The 25,114-nt window shown below is 53.3% G+C and overlaps 8 protein-coding genes across 8 annotated transcripts; 5 read left to right on the top strand and 3 right to left on the bottom strand.

Annotated features, from left to right (window-relative positions):
- Positions 1 to 1,171: 1,171 nt before the first annotated feature.
- PHYSODRAFT_341557 (hypothetical protein) lies at positions 1,172 to 4,335 on the bottom strand (the record flags this gene model as incomplete). The annotated part of the gene is made up of 9 exons (XM_009539889.1): positions 1,172 to 1,274; positions 1,361 to 1,411; positions 1,758 to 1,855; positions 1,923 to 2,131; positions 2,171 to 2,228; positions 2,301 to 2,531; positions 2,774 to 2,838; positions 2,916 to 3,371; positions 3,453 to 4,335. 9 exons carry the CDS (start codon positions 4,333 to 4,335, stop codon positions 1,172 to 1,174), a joined length of 2,154 nt encoding a protein of 717 aa, XP_009538184.1.
- Positions 4,336 to 8,777: 4,442 nt separating this feature from the next.
- On the top strand, positions 8,778 to 9,449 carry PHYSODRAFT_531394 (hypothetical protein; the record flags this gene model as incomplete). The annotated part of the gene is given in 2 exon segments (XM_009539888.1): positions 8,778 to 8,906; positions 8,919 to 9,449. The coding sequence occupies 2 exon segments, from the start codon at positions 8,778 to 8,780 to the stop codon at positions 9,447 to 9,449; spliced, it is 660 nt and encodes a 219-aa protein (XP_009538183.1).
- A 4,457-nt stretch (positions 9,450 to 13,906) lies between these two features.
- On the bottom strand, positions 13,907 to 15,394 carry PHYSODRAFT_307273 (hypothetical protein; the record flags this gene model as incomplete). The annotated part of the gene is made up of 2 exons (XM_009539887.1): positions 13,907 to 14,785; positions 15,389 to 15,394. The coding sequence occupies 2 exons, from the start codon at positions 15,392 to 15,394 to the stop codon at positions 13,907 to 13,909; spliced, it is 885 nt and encodes a 294-aa protein (XP_009538182.1).
- A 609-nt stretch (positions 15,395 to 16,003) lies between these two features.
- Positions 16,004 to 17,489, top strand: PHYSODRAFT_319765 (hypothetical protein; the record flags this gene model as incomplete). Its single annotated transcript, XM_009539886.1, has 4 exons — positions 16,004 to 16,339; positions 16,422 to 16,625; positions 16,706 to 17,297; positions 17,347 to 17,489. 4 exons carry the CDS (start codon positions 16,004 to 16,006, stop codon positions 17,487 to 17,489), a joined length of 1,275 nt encoding a protein of 424 aa, XP_009538181.1.
- A 370-nt stretch (positions 17,490 to 17,859) lies between these two features.
- Positions 17,860 to 19,032, top strand: PHYSODRAFT_341553 (hypothetical protein; the record flags this gene model as incomplete). The annotated part of the gene is made up of 1 exon (XM_009539885.1): positions 17,860 to 19,032. The coding sequence occupies one exon, from the start codon at positions 17,860 to 17,862 to the stop codon at positions 19,030 to 19,032; it is 1,173 nt and encodes a 390-aa protein (XP_009538180.1).
- Positions 19,033 to 19,402: 370 nt separating this feature from the next.
- PHYSODRAFT_531096 (hypothetical protein) lies at positions 19,403 to 19,684 on the top strand (the record flags this gene model as incomplete). Its single annotated transcript, XM_009539884.1, has 1 exon — positions 19,403 to 19,684. One exon carries the CDS (start codon positions 19,403 to 19,405, stop codon positions 19,682 to 19,684), a length of 282 nt encoding a protein of 93 aa, XP_009538179.1.
- Positions 19,685 to 21,404: 1,720 nt separating this feature from the next.
- Positions 21,405 to 22,746, bottom strand: PHYSODRAFT_307271 (hypothetical protein; the record flags this gene model as incomplete). Its single annotated transcript, XM_009539883.1, has 2 exons — positions 21,405 to 22,315; positions 22,422 to 22,746. The coding sequence occupies 2 exons, from the start codon at positions 22,744 to 22,746 to the stop codon at positions 21,405 to 21,407; spliced, it is 1,236 nt and encodes a 411-aa protein (XP_009538178.1).
- A 322-nt stretch (positions 22,747 to 23,068) lies between these two features.
- Positions 23,069 to 23,950, top strand: PHYSODRAFT_307270 (hypothetical protein; the record flags this gene model as incomplete). Its single annotated transcript, XM_009539882.1, has 1 exon — positions 23,069 to 23,950. The coding sequence occupies one exon, from the start codon at positions 23,069 to 23,071 to the stop codon at positions 23,948 to 23,950; it is 882 nt and encodes a 293-aa protein (XP_009538177.1).
- Between the last annotated feature and the right edge of the window lie 1,164 nt (positions 23,951 to 25,114).

The following is a 25,114-nucleotide window of genomic DNA, read 5'->3' as shown; positions in this document are numbered from 1 at the left end:
GACGCTGCGTTCCTGTATGAGCTCCTGCCCACTACTGTTCAACAGCATGAAATCTTTGGTGAACAGTTCCAGCAATACCGCTCTGAGGCACTTGCCAGGGCCAACTCAACTGAGCACCCCGTGGAGATGCAACTTCAAGTTGCAATGCCTTTACTCGCGCAGCAACTAAGTACACAGCACTCCACAGTCATGGATACGATATCATCAGGTCACCGGCAACTAGTCAACTTGGTGGAACACTCGGAGCAGCAACTTACCTCGTTTCTCCAGGGCGAGGTTACTTTCCGGTTGCAACCTGTGCCGGACTCCTCAGGCAGACTCCACAGCCAGACGACAGTACGAGGTGGTGACGGAGTTGAACAATCAGCTGATACCCAACAGCAGCAACAACTGACCCCGCCTCTCAGCTCATCGGCTGTACCACAATACAGTATGAGTCGTCAAACATCAACGGTAAAAGAGCTGTGGGTTGAATGGCGTGAAGGCTTGGCCAACCGACCTTCTATTGAATATCTAGAGTCGACATTTGGGACAAAATGGAGATCATCAGCAAAGGAAACGAAGTATTTCTCGAGACGGTTGTATGTCATCAAGTACGTACGCAAGTTGGTTGAGGGGGGATGACAGCCGATGTAGCCATCGCCAAGGCTGACTCTGAACGGGGGCGTCGAAGCATAGATGGATTCTCGAAGTTACTGCGCAGCAAACAAGTTAATTAGTACCCTTCGTGTAGCATAACATCATACTAATAAAACAACTTCTTACCTGACTGGAGGCTTGAGTGTCTAAATTGAAGGGTCAATCAATGGCTTCTCATCTTCTGGTGTCCATGTCACCGAATCCGATAATGCGTTGGTTAGCCTCCAATTAAAATTCACCGACACTAGAGGGCCTTTACACCCACCCACTTACATGCTGTGCTGCTGTGTTGCGCGCTGGGCCTGGTAAGTCGAAGTCCAGCGACTCGGTCTCAGGTAGGCACAGCACCACAAGGTAGGTGTGCTCATACAAGCGTAGTTTGCTATAGTGCACGTCCAGCCTCATGCTTGTGGATACATGCACACCTAGTGAGCTTGTCCTGCAGGTCGAGCGGAAGCAAGCCAAACTGCAGCAGCACCTGCACGAACACCTGCACGAAGTGCTATGTAAGCTTTCCCTCACATACAGCAACTTAAACGTGATGGGGCACGACGATCACCTTCTTGTGGGGCTGTCGCAGCCGCTTGGTGGCTATTGGCCACGCGTCGGCGCTCGTGATGTAGAGGACGGTCCCGCTAGCAAAGCAAAATGAGGTAGGTTAGATTCATCACCACGGCTACGAAGAGAGAGCCGAAAAGAGTATGCATGCACAGCAACTCACCGTCCATAACGGGCGTCGTACGCGGCGGCAGCGTCGCGGGGTCGACTGGTTCTGGAAGAGTTGTTGAGAAAACGCGAATGTTGAGCCAATAGGAACACAGCAATTAGGTCATGACCTGATTTTGATATTTGCCAGGTAACACGGGGTTAATGTGGTGATACCTACGAATACCATGTGTCTAGGTCATGACCTAGTCGTGACTTGGCCGCTGATACTTAATAATACTTCATGCACTATTTCATTTTTTTTCATTTCATTTCAAGGTTGAGGTTAGATTAAGTTCATTTATCCTAACTAAGATAACGACCGACGCATCCACCGTCAACACCGAGCTCATATCTCCCGATGCCCCGCCGAATAGTTGAAACGGTCTACTCGACTTCCGTCGATTTGGTACCGCGGACAGCGAACGCGGTCCCGCTGCTCCTTCAGCAGCGCCTGCCCTCCGAAGCTTGAGTTCTCCACTGCATTTTCCTGGGCCGACTTGCGTTCCTTCTTCCCAATGTGTTGCAGGCCACCAGCGAGCGCCCCAGCAGCGCTTTATGCGGCGACGTGTCGTCACCTTCCCCGAGTCAGCCGTATCTGGGTCTCTGCCACTGCGATTTTCTTCGCCCCGCCGCGCCATGAGTGCACCATGAGAGGACCACCCCGTCGCAGCCAGCTCCATGTAGCGCAGGCCACGTTGACTGACAGCATGCTCCCGCGCGTCACTACGAGTGCTGTGGAGGGTGTGCGCACGTTGGAGTGCCGCACACCCGACGATCTGGTGACCTGCCAGTATCGCACGCAACCTTTGTAGGCTATGACTACCAGGAGGGCCCACGGCGTCACCCGTGGCCTGGTTTGTAATGGGACACGGCGCGGTGGGCTACATGTAGACCACCGTGGACCCCCCACAGGCCCCGCCTTCCGGCTGACGGTCAAAATACCGCCGCAATACGCCGCCGCACACAGCGACGCAGAAATCCAGCTTGGTCCGCGGCTTCACCGCCGAGCTGCCCAGCCGTGGCATGCAAGCACGCCGGCCAGGTGCATGCCTTTCGCTGGAGCTCCGGTCGCCAGGAACGACTGGCTCCACAAGGGAGTCGCCGTCGTCCAGTCGTGGCCAATCAGAGCGCTCTCGATGCTCGCCGGCGCTCTCTGATTGGCCGAACCGCTGGGTCAGCTGGCTCTATGCCGCACTGCCCGCTGATTGGTCCTCCCGGCGACTTGAGCTCCACGGTGCAGATTGACGAGTGTACTACTTCATGCACTAATACGTGTACATGTACAATAGAGCTAATTTCAATCCTTAGCCTCCAGTCGAGGTTTGTTTGTGAAGTCAAAGATGCCGCCGCCGCGTTGTACTGAGTATGATGGTGTAGAAAATTTCGCATAAGCTTAGATAGCCTGGTCATTTAGCTAGCCAAGTACTCCAGGAGTAACCGTTTCGGGGGATCCGTATCCAGAAGTTGAGAACTGGAACGTGAAGTCGACACCTACGCGCGAACCACAGCAGCTAATCAGAACACCAACCGACCCTGTGAAGGAAGTATATAAATCAAAGCAAGCTTACCGAAATGAACCACGCGGAAGCTTAGAGTGAGAACCATCCACAGCATGAGCTTGCCCTGCACCAACGCTTTCTGTGTCTCCAGCATAAACGCGAGCTGGTACAGCGCCTTCATCCTACAGTTGCGTTTGATAACGGCTAGCAGCACCACGAACCAAACCACTTGAACCAGTCCGAACAAGAAAACCGAGAATACTGTGGATCCAGCATTGTCACGGCTGAGGCCAGCCATGTCGGTATGGTATCGCGCGCTGGGAATGCGCACCATCACACAGACGTACAGGCTGTAAAAAAGCGGGACGAGCACTTCCAGGTACGCGGTGGCAATGAGGCACTCTGTCGTAAAGAGCACCGCCAGTAGATCTTCCTGCAGCGTAGAATTATCCTCGGTCGAAGCCGGTGAGGGCTCTGGCGGCCGATTTTCCTCTGCAGCCTCGAGCTCTAGCGACTTGATAGAGTCTGGAGACGGTTGAACAGTATTTCGGCCCACAAAGCACCGTTTGCATGGCTTTATCTTGCATCTAAGCTTGTTGAACACACCCCAGCTTGGCCTTGGGTGGGACGATGCTTCATTTATCGTATTCTTCGACGAATTCTCAAATACTGGCGCTGTTAACATCTCCGGATTCGGACACAAGAAGAGCAGATGGCTCAGTAAATCGTCTTCGAGTTGACTTCCTCTCATAATCTGGCGCGGCTTTCGAGTCACTCCGGTCGTTTGGCGATACAACCCGTAGAATGTGAACAAAGCCTGCGAGACGTCCGTCAAAGTGAGGGCCAGAATACCGACGAGAGAGGAGGAGCTCTGCATGCACGTGGCGACGTAAATCGCGTTGAAGAAGTCCACAGTGAAGATGACGGACTCCGGCACCAAGTCTTCCTTGTGCATAGTGCACCGCCGCACAATGTTCTTGACGATCACCTTGAGAGCTGGCAGGAGTAAAATCACTAGAAGCTGATAGTACGAGTTTTTCCTCAAGCGGAACAGCGTCTCGTAGGCAGGATACACGTACAACAGGGAGACCTGGGTGGCCACAAATACTAGGAACCGAACCAATTGCTCACGCTGCGCTAGCATTTCGTGGAACATCCGTCTGCCCAGTGCAACTCGAAAGCCAATAACCTGGAGACTATTGAAGATCGGGGCCATCGTGAGGACGACGAATGGAACGGGGAAGGGGAGAACATCTCCAAGAGCCATTAAACACGCGAGAATACTGAGCGCTACCCCTATTGACATGAAGATCAGTCGGCGTGCGAGCATGGATACAACATCGATGAAGTGTATCGCTTGACATCCAGTTGTATGCGATATCAGGAACGTCATCACCACGCACCGAATCCAGATGCCATAGCTCACTCTCCACCCTTCCCTCGGGTCCTGCAGCGGGACAGATTCTTGTGCGAATTCGCGGATGATCATGGGCAGTGGAGTCCCAATTCACACGATTAAAACTCACAGGAGAGAAGTATTCCTCGTGTAAGTTTCTAACGCATCCAACCGCTGAGTGGAGTACTTGCCGCCGTAGTTGCTAACTTGCAGTCGCTTCCAGACGCGAAGGAGTGCAGACATCTTGTAAAGCACCATCCAGCCATTGTCACGAGAACCGAGTCACTCAGTAAAGGACGCAATAGGGGGAGTCGAACCTTAAAAATGGCGACAAAAATATCAACAGAGACGGGGCCGAATAATCAGCAACGTTCTGCCCCAAAAATCAACAAATCAAAGTAGGGTACTCACTCTCAGTTTTCGCATGTAGTTGGTGAAAACAGCGAATTATCACTTCCTTTTTCGCCAGCACGCACAGGCTCTTGCTTAGTGCATATACATCTTCTTATATTCAGCTTTATACCTAGCAATGGCCGACTCCAACGTAACACTGTCCAGCAGCTCACAACGTCTCCATCATCGCGAGTTGACATCTAAAACTTGTTTATAGTGATAGTGAACATGTTTATTTGGAGAGGATTCGTGTGAAAACTTGCCTAAACACATACACAACAATTTCTAGTTGAGGAGGGACTTCAAAAACAGCTGAAATTGTGTTAGAGGTCGAGGAGGGAACAGCAAGCGGTACCACTTGAAGTTCGAAATCATCATGATGATTTTTCAAATCAACAAGGTTTCGCCGAAATAATCAACATCAAATCGCCCTAAAAATCAGCACGTTTTTTGCCAGGTTCGACTCCCCCTAATAGCGTCTTCCTGAAAATCAGAGAGGGGGGGGGGCGGGGGCAGGGGGGGGGGGCTTGACCGGTATTGTCCGGAATATCCCGGGACCAAAAGTCACCAAAAGTGACCGAAAGTGACCGAAAGTGACCTATTCCTGGCAGTTTTCCTGCTTCCCCCGACAACAATTTTAGCCAATATAATTAGCCCGAAAGCAAGCAGGAGCTTACATCACAACAAGTATCCAGGCAAATTACCAAGACAGCGAAGCTCCGCATAGCTCACTAAACGTGACAACCAGCTCGAGAGAGCCGCCGACCATGACGAGATGGCACTAGTACTGACGCTAATGCTGCGTCTTCGCTCAACGCGTCAACGAAGCTCGCTGTTCTCAACGTCGAAGATGGCGACTATCAGTGTGGCGCCTGTGGACGGGAGCAAGACCAGCTCTCGGCAGACCAAGCACCTAGAAGTGGTTTTCATGCGATAACATTAACCCACCGCACCGGTAAGCGTTCCAATGCACCCCCACCTACTCTGAACTGTCTGTGTACTTATGTGTTGTTAGCAAATCGAACAGCTTGAATACAGCAGTATGGAGATTAAGGCATTCGGCGAGGGTTTGGATGCAGCTTTATTCAATCGAGCCGAGCCATTTGCAAGTGCCAGTGACATAAAGAATAGCAGGGCTTTTGGTACGAAATCAATAACATGATGCTCTCACAATTTGACACAAATACTAACTTGGTCGAAGATGTTTGCATGTAGTATTTATTTATTTTGATACGAAAAACGTGGCGATGGACTGGGTTTTAGCTTTCTTTCGCTTTTCGCAGTCTGGGTTCTTGCTGTTTGCGTTGCAACCTCGTTTTCGGGTCCGACAACTCTCGCACGCGGGGCCGTTATCGTTTTCATTGTCTTCCGCTGCTGCTAGCTGCTGCGGCTCTGGCGGCTGGGCGATCTGCTGGAGTGCAAGACTTGGCTGGACAGCACGCGTCACTAGTGCAGATTGTGGCATCCTTTCTGCTACTACGGTACTGCTGTTCACTCGTAGCTGCTTCGCATTCCGACTCCGTTGCTTGAGTCGACAGCAAAGAGCATTTTGGTTTAGAGTTCCAGCCGGGTTCATCTTCAAGTACAAAGCATGGATATTAGCCCACTTGCCGTGTGTTCCTTTGGGTATAGTGGCGGCATATTCTAGCAGCGCGGTTTTCGTTTCTTCGCCGAGAATCTCGTGCGCAGGTCTTGTTGGCGGAGTCACCGACAGATTCGGCTCCCTTGTCGACGGAAAAGTAGGCGCGCCAGACGAGGACAGCTCTGCAGATGAACGCATCGGGATCACGACCGCAGTAGAATCTTGAGGCCTTGGCTGAACGGGTTGCTCGCAGACTCTGCCTTCGACAGAATCAATTTTTGGCTGCTTCAATTTATTTTCTCCAGTTTTCTTGTTGCGACTGTAGTTTTGAGCTCGGCGCAGAGACTCCCAGCGCCGCTCAAGAAACTCGTCACTCTTACGATTAATGTCGGGACATGTGCATACTGCAAAATCATATACCGAGCGGTATACTTGCTTTACACTTTTGATGCCCGTCGACAATCTTAGAATCTGAAACAAATTTTCTTGAAGCGAGCTCTCGCCTCCGCGATTTTCTTCATCGTTGACCATCTTGTTTTGCACCATCAGGGTCTGAGCCTCTTTGCTTAAGGCTTTAGGCGCGCACTGCGTCAGCTGCAAATCTATAGAGGCTAACCGCCGAGCAATCGCTTGGTGACTGTGCTTCCTGATGGCTAAGCTGGGGTTATCCATCCGCCTGGCCGCTGAATTATACAGAATCGTTGTGCCCACCTCACACTGCTCCCACTTTGCTTCTTTAGAAGCAAGTTGCTCAGCACGCACTTGTTTCAACAGCGCAAACTCGTGAGCAGAAAATTCAGAGGTACTCTCGTACTCTGGCTCCAGACCCAAGTTCTCGGTGAAGTCGTGCTGATTCATTTGCTTGCACCCTCGATATGCGAATATAACATTGTTCGGATGTCGTCGAGCGCAGAATCGTTGCGGAGCATATTCCCCTCAGCATATTCAACCCGCAATGGAATCATGTCGTACAGAGTCTCCCACGAACGATGGCCTTTCCGCCTTCTTTAAAACGTGTGAGCTGATGAGGCACCAAGTCATACCCCAAGGGCCTTGGTGCCGACCACCCGTGGCGCACCATGCCGCGCCACGCCATGACGCCGGTCACGACGCTGGACGCGCAGGCGCGCTACGCCGCGGGCACAAAGGAGATCCTCGAGCGCTTCTTCGACGGCAAGCCGCAGCGACCCGAGTACCTCATCGCCGAGGGCGGCAAGGTCACCAGCCCCTCCTACACGCACGGAGACGCCACCTCCGGATCGCTCTAAGTTGGCGAATGGCGTATTGGCGGCGAGTGCGGGGTTATCGACGATGGCCTTGGCCCAAGGCTAGCAGCTACCTGTCTCCCGCGCTCGGACGTCTCCAACTTTGGGAACGCATGACGCAGTGTCGACTCACACAAAGCCATGTTCGTCTTCGTCTTGGCTACATTACAACCTCCGGGACCTTGCTCCACATTTGCAGCACAGATCTCGAAGCTTAGCTGCGAGAGGGAAATAAACCTCCCGTGCATGTACTCAAACACCGCATCCACGCCTCGTCCATTTCTCGACGAGCACATCCGGAGCCATCGTTTGCTGAAGAAACTCACGGTGGGCCCGAGACTCGTGCAATACTATAGTACATACATGTACTGACGTTGGGAGCAATGAAAGCCACTCGAATTGAATACTTCGAGGGTGCTTTCATAAACAAAAAGATTAGTAAAAGTAGCTTCGTCGGCAAAGTATTCCAACTTTGTTCTTTTTAAAAGCAATACGACACGTTCATTTTCCAAGTTACCCAACTCTTTGTTTCGGCCTTTGGTTGTGAGTATACGGGACGCGACTCCTTGAGCCCGTTGGCGTATAGTAGTTTGCAGCTAACACAGAGGGGGGGGGGGTTGGCACCTTCGAGGTTTTCCCTCCTCAATCCCAAAGTTGTTCAGTGGGAAGCACGTGTGTTCCTAGCGTCGCCTTCCTGCTCACTAAGCTCTTCCTCCTACCGACACTCGCCTGCGCATCGTGCCAGGTTATGAGCCCAACGCTCTGGGGCTTTGCGAGCAGTTCTCGTGTAGCTCGTAGAGATGTCTGGACCAAGTGGATCGTCGTCTGGTGGCGGCACGCCAACTGTAGCTGCTCGCGGCCAAACTAGTGCTATTTCGTCGGGTTTTGTGGTGAGCTCAGTAGCTGGAGCGATTGAAATCGCTCCTCCGGCAACTGTGATGACTCCTGCAGCTACTGGACCGAGTGTTGGGGTGAGTGTGACGACATCTGTCCCAAGTTTGATCTCTGCTGGCTCGAGTGGAAGTGCTGGCACGCTGACTGGAGGTTTTACGTTCTTGGGGACAACTGGAGGTGGTTTTGCGGGGGCGACTGGAGCTGGTCGACTTCCTGGGGCTAGAGTGGCAGCTGTATCGCCTGCGGCTTCGACTGCATCGAGCTTTGCGGCCTCGCCGTGGGGTACAGTCCCGTCGCTGCCGTCGCTGGGTTCGCCTGCATTTGCATCGTCTCTGGCGGGTGCTAGTGTACATGCAGCTCCTATGATGGCTCCTCATTTCGCTAGTAGTGGCTGGTATGGAATGAAAATGGAGAATAAACCGCCTGTAATGTCGGGAAGTTTTGACTTGTATGCAGAGGAGCTGAAAACTTTCTTGACCAACATGGACATTTGGGGTGTTGTGGACAATGCGTCAGCGGTTCGTGCAGCTGTAAGCTAGGAGCAATTTCGTCGAATGAATAATTTGGCTCGTGGTGCAATCTTGCGAGGCGTTCCTAAGGCCGATGCTGAGTTGATATGCCATCAGCAGAGCGCGCAAGATATGTGGACTGCATTTGTCGAAAAGCAGACCAAACGCGAGTATGCAAATTACATCTTCGCTCGACAAAGGTTGATTGCGAACGTGTACACCCCAGGGAGGAACATGAATGACTGGCTTCGTGAGATGCAGCTCTATCGTAATGAGCTACTGCACTATCGAAGAGGGGTTTCTGACGAGGAATTCGCCGAGATTCTCCTTGGTAACGTGGTGCAGACACATCGCGACGTTGTTCGACAGTTCTCCAAACACTTTGACCCTGGTTACCAGCGATCGACTCCGTCGTCGGCTCAAGTGATGAATGCATTGAGAGCAGAGTCGGAGCTCGACGCCAGGATGGATGATCCACAGCAAGGCCGTGATATCTCTTCCGCGCAGGCTGGCAAGACGCAAGGCCAGCAGCCGCAAAAAAGGCAAGAAGCGTGGTCGAGGTAGATATAAGGCTAAAAGTGGTAATCCGAAGCAAGTTGGAAAGAAGCCTGGTGGTGAGGACAAACGTGAGTGCTGGAATTGCCATCAAGTTGGCCACATCCAGACAAATTGTCCGAATCCCAAACGCGATGACGATGAGTCTGATTCGCAGCTCCCAGAGCGGAAACGCTGGCAACATAAGAAGAAAGCTGGGAAAAACGGCGAGAAGCGTGATGTGAATATGCTTCTCGTTGTGATGATAGTTCGGCGCCTACGGCAACGCAGAGTTCTCTCGATGGTGGAGTTGAGTGGATCTTGGACTCAGCGAGCGACTACCAATAAGGACATGCTTAACGATCTACGCCAAGATGATGGACCTATGGTGTTTGATTGGGAAGGCAAGCCGTCCAAAAGCAGAGGGTTGATTGGAGAAGTAAATGTTCAAGTGAAGAACGAGAATCAGCCTGATATCCCTGTTTTGCTCTGTCTGGGTAATGTGCTCTACACAGCTGGCGGCACAAACAATTTACTGAGTCTGGATAAGCTTGAGAAGGACGGATGGGACTTCGTTAAGCTGAAGAAACAGAAGTGTGCGTGGCTTCGTAAGGGTAGAGTGCTGCTGAGACTGATGAAGACTCGCGGACGATATCGCTTGCAGTCGGCGGTATGTCCTACAAAGCAAGTAGAGGCAGTCGAGCAAAGCAAACCGGACAAGGAGCGAGCTTTGGTACGGTGGCACGCCCGTCTCGGCCATCTCAACTTTGCTGCTTTACAACGAATGGTCCGAGAAGGCACTGTGACTGGCTTGGAGTTGAGTGGGAGTGTGCGCGCGCCCGAAGAGCAGTGCTGGACGTGTGTGCAAGCCAAGATGCGACGAATGTCGTACAAGCAGGTGACCACTGATAGAGCGCGGGAGCCGTATCAGAAGCTCATGTCTGATGAATGCTTCCTTATCGAGCCTACCTACACTGGTTATTTACATTTTCAGCTTGTGCTGGATGAAGCGACTCGTTACGTGTGGGGCTTTCTTCTGAAGCGAAAGGAGGAAGCTGCCGATGTTGTGATGAAACATGTGGCTTGGATACTCGCACGAGGGCATCGAGTTGAAGCTTTTGGCTCGGACGGAGGAGGTGAACTGATCAGTAACCGGTTTAAGACCTTCTTGAGAACGAATGGAATTGCGCTGGCGAAGACCAACTCATACAGTCCGGAGGAAAATGGACTCGTTGAGCGCATGCATGGGGTGGTGTTGTCCCGTGTGCGGAGCTTGTTGACAACGGTGAATCTACCTAACCTGCTCTGGGGAGAAGCGTTTGATTTTGCGGTGGAGGTGCTCAATATTAGTCCAAGCCCTGCACTTGACGGAGAAACACCTTACACTCGGCGCTTCGGAGAGCGGCCGGACCTATCCAACCTGAGGACGTAGGGTTGTTTGGTCTACACCTTCACTGCAAAAGTTCTAAGGAAGAACAAATTAGAGAATCCTGGACAGCCTGGACTCTTCCTCGGGTACGGCAAGAAGTCGATGAGCTACCGTGTTCTTGATTTGAAGACTGGAAAGGTGAAGGAACTTAGGACAGTTGAATTTGCTGAGAACTGGACTGTGGAGTACAGTTATGATGAAAAACGCCTGATCAATCGATACAAGCGTGGCAAGTATCAGCTTCCGTCTCGAATTCCTTTTGTTCGGCTAGATGACTTGATGTCCCAGTCCAGCTCGAAGACCTCTCGGAGAGCCTGAAAAAGATCACAGTGATGAACATCGCGATAAACGGCGTTGCAGTGAGGACTTACGAGGGCAAGCCAGTACTGTAGTTGAAGGTCCGTTTGCTGTGGGTGGGCCGGCGTTGGCTAGCTCTCCTGCAGGCAGCACGTCGAGCGCGAATCCGACGGGTGGAGGTGAAACTGTAGCTCGGTCGTCACGTGCGCGTGGACTACGAGAAGTGGATCATGTGCCACAGCATGATGACACTGATGGAGACGGCGGTGCAGAAGGTGGAGAGAACCTGCCTCATTGCAGTTGTTCTGCACCTTTTGAGGACGGTGGAGGGCTGTCTAACCGCAGTGGCTCTGCGTCTTCAAGAGACTCGCTAGCTCTCAGTGACTCAGATGTTGTGGATAATGACCCAGATTGGAGTGACTCGGATGATGATCCTGTTGATGTTGTAATTGCGAACGGTGATCCGGTAGAAGAAATTCCTCGCTCAGTGGGAGCAGGAAGAGAGACTGATGACGAGGTAAATGAAGGAGTTGGTGCTTCGTTCCGACGGTCGACGCGCATCCGACGACCGAATGTCTGGCTGAGCGACTATGATGTAGATATCCCGGCGTGCTTAGTGATTCAGGCAGTGAATGAATTGCTAGAGCCGACTTCAGTTGAAGGGGCTTTGTCTGCTCCTGATGCTAAGGAATGGATTAAAGCTCTGGACACGGAACATCAAGAGATGCTGCGCAACCATGTGTGGGAACTTGTGGATCGACCTGAAGGAGTAAAAGTCTTGAAGAACAAGTGGGTCTTCGTAAAGAAGAGGAACGCACAAGGAGAGGTAGTGCGCTACCGAGCGCGACTTACGGTGAAAGGTTGCCAACAAGAGTTTGGAATTAACTTTTGGGAAACCTACGCTCCTGTCGCGAAGATTGAATCAGTGCGGTTCTTACTTCTGCTGGCTCTGGAACTCGGACTGCTGTGCAGACAAGTTGACTTTGTCACTGCAGTCCTGAATGGACCCATAGGAGAAGCAGACATATACATGGAGCAGCCAGACTATGTCAACGATGGTTCGGGTCGTGTCTGCAAGTTGCAGCAAAGTCTCTACGGTCTACGACAAGCACCGGTACCGGATGCTAGACAAGTATCTGCGCAAGTGCGACTTCAAGCGTACCAAGATGGACGCTGGCGTGTATGTGAGGACCGTGGGAGCGAACAAGGTCTATGTGGCTGTATACGTTGATGACCAGCTTATTGTTGGGAAAGAGCCTGACATTGAGATGGTGTTAGCTGAGCTGCGAAGCAAGTTTAAGATTAAGGACTTGGGTAACGTGAAGCACTTGCTGGGGATGGAGATAACGTACGTGCCGGGGCGCATGTTGACGATCTCGCAGAAGGGGTACTGTGAGAAGATCTTGTCGAGATTCAAGATGCAGAAAAGTAAACCGGTACCTACCCCACAGGTGATAGGGAACTTCCCGATGCCTGGCAATCCAGATGTGGAACCAGTGTGTGTTAATGATGACCCGGACATTGACTATCGGCAGATTGTGGGATCACTGCAGTATTTGGCACAGTGCACACGGCCAGATATTGCAAACGCCGTCCGGGCACTGGGGAAATTCCTGAACTGCTTCACGCACGAGCACCACGTGCTTGCAAAGAGAGTGCTTCGGTACCTGAGAGGGACTACAGATTACGGTCTAGTGTGGACACGATCTGAGAAACCCGACTTGCAATTTGCAGCCTACGTGGACGCATGGCGACCCTCAGTGAAAGATCTGAAAGTTGTAGCGTATGCAGACGCAGATTTGGGCAATGAGAAGGATGATCGGCGATCGGTCTCTGGTTTCGTGCTGCAGATGGAGGGATGCACCTACGCATACTCGAGCCACAAACAGCGACTCATTACAGATGACACATGCAGCTCGGAATTTGTTGCTGCAGCAGAGTGTGCAACTATGATACTGTGGACTCACAATCTCTGTAAGAAGCTTGGATTCCACCGCAAGAAGACGATTCTCTACGACGACAATCAAGCTGCTATCGCTGTAATTACGGCAAACACTGGGGACTACACGGTCAAAGGAATTGATCTGAAGTACCACAAGATCCGTGACTACGTGGATAGAGATGAGTTTACTATCGAGTATTGCCCGTCTGAGGAGATGATTGCAGACATATTGACGAAGCCTCTTGGGCCCACGCAATTCAAGAAGCTGCGACCGCTCCTGAATGTGAAGGCAATCCGGCATGAGCAGCAAGCAGCCATGGCCGTCGCCAGTGCCACGAAGTGGGAGTGTGAAGAAGGTAATGACTCTGGCTCCGCCCCAGCGTGCCTGACTATACAGTATACACCTGGGACACCCAAGGTTGCCTTTGGTTGTGAGTATACGGGACGCGACTCCTTGAGCCCGTTGGCGTATAGTAGTTTGAAACTGTGGTTGTGAGTATACGGGACGCGACTCCTTGAGCCCGTTGTAGTTTGAAACTACTATACGCCAACGGGCTCAAGGAGTCGCTAGTAGTTCAACTACTAGTTTGCAGCTAACACAGAGGGGGGGGGTTGGCACCTTCGAGGTTTTCCCTCCTCAATCCCAAAGTTGTTCAGTGGGAAGCACGTGTGTTCCTAGCGTCGCCTTCCTGCTCACTAAGCTCTTCCTCCTACCAACACTCGCCTGCGCATCGTGCCACTTGACACCTGTGAGTCGAAGAGGTACCACCAGCACATACCCCTAGGCAATCGACCGCCACCGATTTATCGTTCGTCAACTTAGAGCGATCCGGAGGTGGCGTCTCCGTGCGTGTAGGAGGGGCTGGTGACCTTGCCGCCCTCGGCGATGAGGTACTCGGGTCGCTGCGGCTTGCCATCGAAGAAGCGCTCGAGGATCTCCTTGGTGCCCGCGGCGTAGCGCGCCTGCGCGTCCAGCGTCGTGCCCGAGTAGTGCGGCGTCATGGCGTGGCGCGGCATGTTGCGCCACGGGTGGTCGGCGGGCGCCGGCTGCGGGAACCACACGTCTCCGGCGTATCCCTGGATGTGGCCGCTCTCGACGGCCTTGACGAGCGCGTCCCTGTCCACGATCTTGCCGCGCGCCGTGTTGACGAGGAACGCGCCCTTCTTCATCTTGCGGAGCATCTCGGCGTCGAAGAGGTTCTCCGTCTCCGGGTGCAGCGGGCAGTTGATGGTCACGACGTCGCACTCCTTGACCATGTCCTCGACCGTCGGGTGCCACTTGACGTTGAGCTCCTTCTCGACGTCGGCCGGCAGCCGCACCTTGTCCGTGTAGTGCAGCTTGACGTCGAAGGGCCGGAGGCGCCGCATGACGCGCAGCCCGATGCGGCCGGCGGCCACCGTGCCCACGTGCTTGGCCTCGAGGTCGTGCGCGTGGTTGGCGATGGCCGCGATGTCCCAGTGGCCGGCCACCACCTGCTGGTACGCGGGCATGTAGTTGCGCACGAGCGAGAGGATCATCATGACGACGTGCTCGGCCACGCTCACGACGTTGGAGCCCGTGACCTCGGCCACCGTGATGTTGCGGTCGCAGGCGGCCGCCAGGTCCACGTGGTCGGAGCCGACGCCGGCCGTGATGGCCAGCTTGAGCTTGGGCGCCTTGGCGATGCGCTCGCGCGTGATGTAGGCCGGCCAGAAGGGCTGCGAGATGACCACGTCGGCGTCGTGCAGGTGCCGCACGAACTCGGACTGGTCGCCGTCCTTGTCGGACGTGACCACGTACTCGTGGCCGCGCTCCTCGAGGAACTGGCGCAAGCCCAGCTCGTTCTCCACGCAGCCGAGGATGTCCGGGTTGCGCTTGCCGGCCTCGCCGCCCTCGTACAGCGCGCACACGACCTTCATGTGCTTGGGCGCGCTGGCGGTGAAGCTGCGCGTGGCCATGGCGGCGGCGGAGTGCGAGGCCAGGCGCGCGGTGATCTTGGTGGAGGCGAACATGCTGGGTGGGAGGAAGAGAGAAAGGCTGCTGGAGCTGGGGAGGCTTGCGATGCGTGGACTTGGGCGCAGGTTGCAGAATGACTCGGAAGTGCCGGCGGTTGACACGCTAACGGAGCGATGGCAGCGCCATGACCAGAAAGCTGCGACGACTACCGTAGACAAGGCTTAGAGCAATGCCGCCGGCACGAAATGACTGCTTTAGATTTGTCCAAGTTGAAGTGAGGCCCAGCTCGTCCGGTGATTTGCAAGGTAGCCGGAGAGGATTCAGCCAATCAGAGCCCGTGATTACTTAAATGATTATTGCTCTACCGACATTTTACCGACAGTTCGTGGCCGACGGGCAGTTGTCTTACTTTGTACTCTGTCTGCAGCAGTTCAAACCGCCGGCAAGCAACGCATTGTCGACTGGCAGTGTGCCGAAGTTATCTTGAACATGGGCTTGGCAGTCAACGAATTCTGACCCGTACTGTAGAAGCAGGAAACTTGAAACTTGTTGGGTGCCTATAGTCAGAGTCAAGTAGCACTTCGCATACGATGAGGGCTCCTAGTTCTTAGGATCATAAAGTGGAGGGTAGGCATATTATAGCAGTCAACAAGATCCGATCGCTGTCTACTTGGCAATCGGCGGCAATTGGCCGCTGGTTCGCGCGTCCCAAGTCCAAGCTGAGAGTTCAAACTCCAGTCGCCGTAGCCCTCGTTTGATTGGAGGAGCTGCTTGAAGTGAAGCTTTGCCCATCGCACTTGACGCATCATCCTATTATTCTCTGTGCCGCCATGTACCGCCAATGTACCGCCATGTCGGCACACCAAGCAGCACATCTTTGGCGCTGCTATGAGCTCACTACTGAAGCGTCCGGAGCGCTGGTCGCTGCGACTAATACAGGGGACACCAGCCCCACCCACGACGCCCGACTGCTACTTGCAATGAGTGCCACGCGCGGGAGCTGCAGGTCGGCCACCATTGGGTCCGGTTCGGCGTCACCTACGCACGACTCCGTCACACGAGCCGCCACGCGCTGGCTGGCGGCCATGAACGACTCAGACGCGTCCGAAAGCGAGTTTGAGGCGACCGTGACGCCCCAAGTGCATAACAAGCTGCCGTCGATCGCCAAAGCTCAAGAAATTGCAAGTGCGAACCAAAGCGGGCAGTGGCAGGGCGGGCACAAGCGCCAAATCCAGGAGACCAGCGATGCACCGCCCCAAACGCCGAAGAAGCGAGCCAAGCGCAAGTTCCGGAAGTCCACGATCGACATTCGCAAGGTAGGAGCGCCTATGGAAATGTTTTGGTAAGTGTAAGGGGTCTTAAAAGCGAATGTGCTGTGTGTCGATGAAAACGATGCAGGAAGAGATCGCGAACCTTTTGAAGGAGTTGGCAGGACTGCATAGTCGTATGGAGGAGCTGAACGCTCGAGCGATGAAGCCTTGTACAAGAAGCGAAACCCCAACGGAGGTAGCCGTCGCCGATAGGGTGCTTCGACGCGCGATTCAGAAGCAGCAGCTCGAGGTGACGCAGTTCCATGCGCTCATGTCGGAGTACGCTCTCTTCGTAAGCATGACTACTATGCACTTGTATGGTGCAGTCTCAGCAACCTTGTTCACTAACGGTACGTGCTCTTTGTGCTGCAGAGTATCCGCGTGGGCAGTCCAATCCACAGCGAAATCCGTCTGACGAAGGATAGCGAGTCACGACGTGCTACGTTAGCAGCGATGAAGATGCACGCTCTGCAAATGGGAGCTAATTTTCTGAGAGATCGCTGTCCTCGAATCGATCCCTGCAAACCTATACGAGAGGATCACGGCTACGAGGCGCCCAACGGCGATTTCTACGCCACGTACTTCTCGAGAACGCAGTTCGAGAACAATGTCAAGAAAGTGTTCGACATCCTTCTCTGCTACTTCAGCAGCATCGAAATCTGCGTGTCGGAGAAGCTCGGCAACGTCACCATCCGCGAGGACGACGACAACTTGGCCCCTGGGGTCACGCAAAATCGCCTGATATCGACGACAATGGGTGGACTGCGGATGGAGTCGAACACCGTCTACTTCTCGCACTACGAGGAAGGCGGAAGCGAACCGGGTCATGAACACGGCTACGGACTGTTCGTCGCTGACTTCGTTGACGAGGACGCCAGGAATCCGTATCACCCGCACGAGCGCATCCGTCGAGACTTCAGCGCTGTTCTCGAACTCACTTCCTACCCGATCCAGCAACGCATGAGTGGAACGAAGGCTATGAGCAGCTCAGGAAGCGGCAACGAGGAAGCGAGTGACTCGCTGGGTGCACAGCAAGGTGCACCATCCACAGTACGACATTCCGCACTCCGGATGGCACGAAATGCGAGAGAACACGGAGCGATGGATCCAAACGCTGCACCATACGATGATGGAAAGGTACTTCTCCATGGTGTAAACTGCTTGAATGGAATAATGAACACAACGTCAGACATTTAAACGTCAACTACAGCATCGAATCGAGTGCACGCTTTCCCTTTCGAACCCTGCTCGTTGAAGAGCTTACTGCCAGCTTTTTCGGCGGTACACTGTCGGCCCAAGGCCGGTAGAGGTTTATGCCGCGAGCTCGTCAATGCGTGCCGCCACCACTTCTCATTGGCTGGCGTCACAGCTGGCTACTCACCACTTCAACTTGGTCCAGCAGTTCCAATAGCTCCGTTAGCGTGTCAACCGCCGGCACTTCCGAGTCATTCTGCAACCTGCGCCCAAGTCCACGCATCGCAAGCCTCCCCAGCTCCAGCAGCCTTTCTCTCTTCCTCCCACCCAGCATGTTCGCCTCCACCAAGATCACCGCGCGCCTGGCCTCGCACTCCGCCGCCGCCATGGCCACGCGCAGCTTCACCGCCAGCGCGCCCAAGCACATGAAGGTCGTGTGCGCGCTGTACGAGGGCGGCGAGGCCGGCAAGCGCAACCCGGACATCCTCGGCTGCGTGGAGAACGAGCTGGGCTTGCGCCAGTTCCTCGAGGAGCGCGGCCACGAGTACGTGGTCACGTCCGACAAGGACGGCGACCAGTCCGAGTTCGTGCGGCACCTGCACGACGCCGACGTGGTCATCTCGCAGCCCTTCTGGCCGGCCTACATCACGCGCGAGCGCATCGCCAAGGCGCCCAAGCTCAAGCTGGCCATCACGGCCGGCGTCGGCTCCGACCACGTGGACCTGGCGGCCGCCTGCGACCGCAACATCACGGTGGCCGAGGTCACGGGCTCCAACGTCGTGAGCGTGGCCGAGCACGTCGTCATGATGATCCTCTCGCTCGTGCGCAACTACATGCCCGCGTACCAGCAGGTGGTGGCCGGCCACTGGGACATCGCGGCCATCGCCAACCACGCGCACGACCTCGAGGCCAAGCACGTGGGCACGGTGGCCGCCGGCCGCATCGGGCTGCGCGTCATGCGGCGCCTCCGGCCCTTCGACGTCAAGCTGCACTACACGGACAAGGTGCGGCTGCCGGCCGACGTCGAGAAGGAGCTCAACGTCAAGTGGCACCCGACGGTCGAGGACATGGTCAAGGAGTGCGACGTCGTGACCATCAACTGCCCGCTGCACCCGGAGACGGAGAACCTCTTCGACGCCGAGATGCTCCGCAAGATGAAGAAGGGCGCGTTCCTCGTCAACACGGCGCGCGGCAAGATCGTGGACAGGGACGCGCTCGTCAAGGCCGTCGAGAGCGGCCACATCCAGGGATACGCCGGAGACGTGTGGTTCCCGCAGCCGGCGCCCGCCGACCACCCGTGGCGCAACATGCCGCGCCACGCCATGACGCCGCACTACTCGGGCACGACGCTGGACGCGCAGGCGCGCTACGCCGCGGGCACCAAGGAGATCCTCGAGCGCTTCTTCGACGGCAAGCCGCAGCGACCCGAGTACCTCATCGCCGAGGGCGGCAAGGTCACCAGCCCCTCCTACACGCACGGAGACGCCACCTCCGGATCGCTCTAAGTTGACGAACGATAAATCGGTGGCGGTCGATTGCCTAGGGGTATGTGCTGGTGGTACCTCTTCGACTCACAGGTGTCAAGAAGGAGGAAAAAAGGAGTTGGGTAACTTGGAATATGAACGTGTCGTATTGCTTTTAAAAAGAACAAAGTTGGAATACTTTGCCGACGAAGCTACTTTTACTCATCTTTTTGTTTATGAAAGCACCCTCGAAGTATTCAATTCGAGTGGCTTTCATTGCTCCCAACGTCAGTACATGTATGTACTATAGTATTGCACGAGTCTCGGGCCCACCGTGAGTTTCTTCAGCAAACGATGGCTCCGGATGTGCTCGTCGAGAAATGGACGAGGCGTGGATGCGGTGTTTGAGTACATGCACGGGAGGTTTATTTCCCTCTCGCAGCTAAGCTTCGAGATCCGTGCTGCAAATGTGGAGCAAGGTCCCGGAGGTTGTAATGTAGCCAAGACGAAGACGAACATGGCTTTGTGTGAGTCGACACTGCGTCATGCGTTCCCAAAGTTGGAGACGTCCGAGCGCGGGAGACAGTTAGCTGCTAGGCTTCGGGGCCAGCGATCCGAGACGAGTGGAGTTGCGGTGTTCGGTTGGGATAACGAGGAAGGTCGGGTGCTAAGCGTGGGTAGTGAGTCAGACTAGCTGACGCCCATGTTACGCTTGTTTGGCAACGAGGGGGCTTATCTTACGCTAGACGGTCAACTGAATATTCAATAGTCCGCACCAGCTTCAAAGCGCATCGTGGCCTACTGTGACACTTCAACGCTGTTTGGGGAAATTGACCTAAACAACTATAATTCTGCGGCATTACCGTATTGTGCCCGATCAATCCATGTTCCTGGACTGCTACGCCACTTTTTCTTCTCTTAACCGTCACATCTAGTGCCCAGCAGCGTTGTTCCCGCCTGCGTCATGTGTGTGCGCTTCTTCTTTGAGCAGCACTTCAGGCCTGTTTGAGGTTGTCACGGCTTCTGGCAACGAGACATTCCCTTACTTAGTATCCGAAGCGAACCCGTCGTTGCTCCGGGGTTGACGCGAAATGGAAAATCATCATTAACAGGGCCGCATCCAGGCGGCCCAATGCACGAACAGCTCCTCCAGTTGATACGTTTCTGTTCCATCCGCTCTCAACTGCACTGATCATCGCAGCTTTTGCCTCTTTTGGGAACTTTTCCTTCGTTACCGGGAGGAACTCGCCATTGAAAACACTGAACCGCTTTTTGTCTTCACACTTGGAAGGCGAGTTATAATGCGGAACCACAGGTCCGAAAATACAGTACTATATTGAATTGAGTACGAGATCAGACCGTAATAAAAATTACAATTCAGCAAGGAGAAATAATAAAAATTGCCGCAATATAAATATACTGCTCTTCAATTTGAGGCATTTCTACAGAAGAAATAAACCACTTTCTGTGCGTCATATGATTACAGAGTCGTTTAGACACACTTTTTGGGGTGTTGCTTTAATAATCTTTGCATGGTGGATGCTTGAACAGTAATACGTGAGCGAGATAAATCTGGATCTTGCTATATATCGTAAAGCTGGTGTAGTGGATTCCAGGGTTTCACCTTAAGGCCTCGATAGCATGTCGCGGCGGTGACCCACGCGAGCCACAGGTAATGAGTTCACTGCATCACGACCAGTCAAGCTTCACACAGACACACTTCATAGTGTGTGCACCTGGTATGAGGTTACAGACTAAGCATTTTGTATGATCAACCGCTTCGCGGACCCACTTCGCTTTTTCTCCTACAATTGCCTCAAAGGCGTAATCACTATATCAAAACATTAAGCTCAAGTCCCTAGTGGATTGCCATCCGCTGCCGTCCCCTGATGTGATGTGTTCGGCGGGATTCACTTCATTGATGTTCTGACTTGCGTACATATTGGTTTCTAAAGATGTTGATTGCCGATTATGGCTTTTATCACACCTCAATCGTTGCGCATGCAGACCGAACTATCATTTTATGACGTACTTTGCTATGTTTGGCGCCGTGCAACCATTTTTCATTTTAATTGTCAATAATTGGTACAATACTGTATTGTATTGAAATCGTTGATCTCGATTAATAAAAATGAGTATTGCAAAACCCAATTATTTATTGGATCGCAATTATTATTTCGGACCTCTGATACAACCTTACTAACGTTTGCCTCATTCGTAGCGTAGAGTCCGTCAAGCACGTCACCAACGCGGACAGATCCTCTGAACAATACACGTACATAGTCATGATGGGCCATCGGCGCAACGCGTCGTTCGGTGGAGACACACGCACTCCAAAGTGCCTCAAGCGGAGATCTTCCAACTCCGGACAGGCCGTCGCCAGCATACATAAATCCACCTGCTTCTCTCGACTCCTAAGTGAGAGTCTGCGAAGTCCTCCCCCAATCAAGCTCAGCACCAATCAAGCTCAGGAGCTGTATCAGCACGGTTTCGCTTTCAAAAGGAAAAAGGTCCAACGTAAGGGAGGTGATACTCTTGAGCTGGCCGAATGGAAGGATTGGGCACACCGTGTCCTTTACAAAATTCACTTCATCCTCAATCTTCGTAGTACACATTCCAAATCCAGGGACAACCACATCCACCGAACCGTCCGTAGTGTCCGGGCAGTAAAGCGCTCGGTATCGCACGCCACGCGTAATTTCCAATCGGATACCATTTCTACCGAATAGTTGCGCTCCATCGTGAATGTCCACAAACCCATACTCTGGGGGGCGATGTAGGTTCTGCTCCAGAAGCGGTTGTGGGTGGTTTCTCCGCAAAACCTCTTGAATCATAATAATATCTTGACTGGTCAAGGACGCAAGAATCCTTACAGGCTCTCTTGAAGCACCGGAAGTACCGCAAAATAGCGCATATACCAACCACGCCCACCGGATAGGCCCCGTGGTTTGCTCGAATTCCCCTCTGAATTCAATATTCAAACGGTCTGCCGACGATGCCTCGGCCACGGCCGAACACAGTGAAGAATGTGCTCCAATGTCTTCCATAGTGCCAACCACATCCAATCGGGATAAGTACTCCCGCTCTCCATCTTTCTCGTACGGAGTGTAGTTCACACCCAGATATTTCGGAACCCCCTTCATGTCGACATGGTTATAAAACGAATCAGCCTTGCCGATAGCTTCTTGAATTAGTGACGATAGGGCTGCCTGGCCCACCGCCGCTGTCATTTCGGTGACATTAGGAGAAACACTTGCAATGTGCACAATAGCCTCGAGCGTATCTGCTTGAATGTTCCGGGACATCCCGCCATTTGGGTGTGTGTCTGAGTGGGGCGGCAGTGTCGAACAACACTCGCACTGACAGCAAGGCCGGATTCAGATGTTCATAAAGTGTCTGCTGGCCCGAGATCTGAAAGCCCGGGAGCTCACACTCCCATCGCACCGTGGATGGACCCAGCAAACGCTTTCTGCTTGCTCCATCAATTCCCAGCGCTTCCAACTGTTGTAAGGCCCCCCAAAACGCTTGGGAATATTCCCACGGATCGTCCGGAAATCCCAGCAAGCTTCCCCACGTGACGGGCGACTTCATTGAGGAGGTGACGCCTCGATGTGACAGCGTACCTTCGAACCAAAACTCCCAGGTAGGCTGGCAGTAAGCGCTTTTGCGAGTACGAGACGGAGACCAAAACTGATTGCGCGATTGAGAATCCATATAGTTCTCCATCAACTCGACAAATACGGCGTTGTCAGTCATCGCGAGGAGAGAAAAGAGCTCGATCGACTCACGTAGGCGCTGTAACTGCACAGGATCGCCTCTATCTTCTGGGTCCAAGGGGAGCCTGAACACGAACAAGACCTCGTATTGAAATGAATCACAATTTGGGGGAGTACGCCATGATGCCCGTAGGCGCGGAAACGGAGACCCCTGCCCCCACCATTTAACCAGTTGGCGACAGAGAGCTGTGTACCAAGGGTCCAAGATGCATTCATTTGAGCCTGCAATATTCTCCACTACGATGCTTTATAAGTGAGCAGATTGGAGTCAAACACAATCTCTATCCATCTTTCAGACAATAATGATTGACAGTGTCAATCATACTGAGTTTGATGGACCGGAACCATGCCCATATTTCCAATTTTGGTTGTGGAGACTACTACAACAGGCTAAAACCATGAATGCAAGCTGGCACTTTCTGACCCCTTGGTATGCCGCCCTCTATCGCCAACTGGTTGAATGGTGGGGGCCGGAATCTGTGTTTCCAGCCCTGCGTGCATCATGGCTTACTCCCTCGGACCCAGATACATCTCAAGTGGGGGTCTTGTTCGTGATCAAGGTCTCCTATGGGGATCGTGTGCAGTGGCAGCGCCTTCGCGAGTCGGTCGAGATCTTTTCTCCCCTCGCGATGACCAACAATGCCGCATTCATCAAGTTGATGGAGAGTTATATGGAGCCTAAGAAGCGGCACGAGTTTGTGTCTCATCCAGACTTTTACTGCCGCCCCAAGTGGGAGTTCTGGTTCGCACATGCAGATATCCTCTCCTCAGCTAAGTTGCCATCCACGTGGGGAAGCTTACTCGGCTGTTCAGATGATCCGTGGGAGTACTCTCGAGCGTTTTACGCGGCTTTACAAAAGTTGAGGGCATTGGGAATCGATGAAACAAGCAGAAGACACTTGAGTGAGTTGTCTACAGTGCGTTGGGAATGTGAATACCCAATTTACCCGGACTTTCAGATCTCGGGGAGTCAGCGACTTTGTGAGCCGCCGAATTTGAGAGTGCTGTCAGCGCGAGTGTTTTTCGACGCTAACGTCCCGCTTGATATCCAGCTTCGCGTGGGTTTGAATGCATGGGAGCACTCTCATACACTCTCAAATGACGCGATCTCCCGGTACATTGAAGCGGGTGCGCTCAAGGCTGTTGTGCACATTCCAGTTTACAAGAAGGAATATTCCACGTAACGCATCCACGACGACAGTAGCGGCGAGCAAGACTGCTCTATCGACGATCGTCGCTGATGCTAGAAGCTATCGGCAGGGTTCATTCATCTGACTTCCATGTCTCCGTGAAGGGACTACCGGGAAAGCTGTGCATTATTTACACCCCTCACCAGAGGATTGATAAATGGGCGTATTTATCTCGATTGGACGTCGTTTGCACCATGCAAGACATTGGGGCGAATTCTTCGCTGTGCTCGGTGTTGGCAAAGGCAACGGATGCAGACCGATTGAGTATTGAATTCAAAGAAAGGTATCGAGCAATGGGGTCTGCCCAATAATGGGTCTGGTTGGCATATGCGGTATTTTGCGGATCACCATGTGCGTCAAGAAAGTCCCCGTCTGTTTGTACGTCCCTGACCAACGAAGACGTTGTTATGATTGAGGAGGTGTTACGGAGAAAATACCCACAACCGCAAAACCAAGATCGTCCCGCAGTGTTTGGGTTTGTGGACATTCACGAAGGAGTTCGACTATTTGGTAGAAATGGCAACCAGCTTGAAATTCTGCACGCCGTGCGTTGCCGAGGGCGGTATTGTCCGGCCACTATGGGAGGTTCGGTGGATGTGGTTGTCCCTGGGTTTGGGATTTGCGCGACAAAGATTGCTGGTGGCGTGAATTTTGTCCCGGATACGGAGTGCCCAATTATCCCATCGAGTCAGTTCGAGAGGCTCACCTCGCTCACGTTGAACTTTACTATATGTATTCTCGAAAGTGAGGCTGCGCTGGTGCAACTGCTGAACTTGATTGGGAGAGGACTTCGCACTTTGGCGCTTGAGAGTTCAACGATCCATATTGATCTGTGTATGCTGGCAACGGCCTGGAGAAACTTGCGCTGAGGTTCAGCAGCGTTCATGTGTCTTCCCCCAACTACGCGCTGAGTCGATGACCTATCAAAACTATTCACATATGTGGCGTGAACGATGTATCTGCCTTGGCGACTTGCTTGACCGACGATACGCTACGAATGAGAAAAACGTTGGTCGAGCTGGATGTGACTCCTCTGGTTAGCGCTGGAGATTTGTATAATCAAGATAAAAAGCGGCTAAGTGCGCTCGATGGCGAGTTCCTCCTGGTGACGAAAGAAAAGCTCCCGAAAGAATCCAAAGCTGCGATGATTAGCGCAGT

Source organism: Phytophthora sojae, assembly GCF_000149755.1.
Source record: "Phytophthora sojae unplaced genomic scaffold PHYSOscaffold_14, whole genome shotgun sequence".
Taxonomy (NCBI): domain Eukaryota; phylum Oomycota; class Peronosporomycetes; order Peronosporales; family Peronosporaceae; genus Phytophthora; species Phytophthora sojae.
This window is presented reverse-complemented; position numbering and strand designations above follow the sequence as displayed.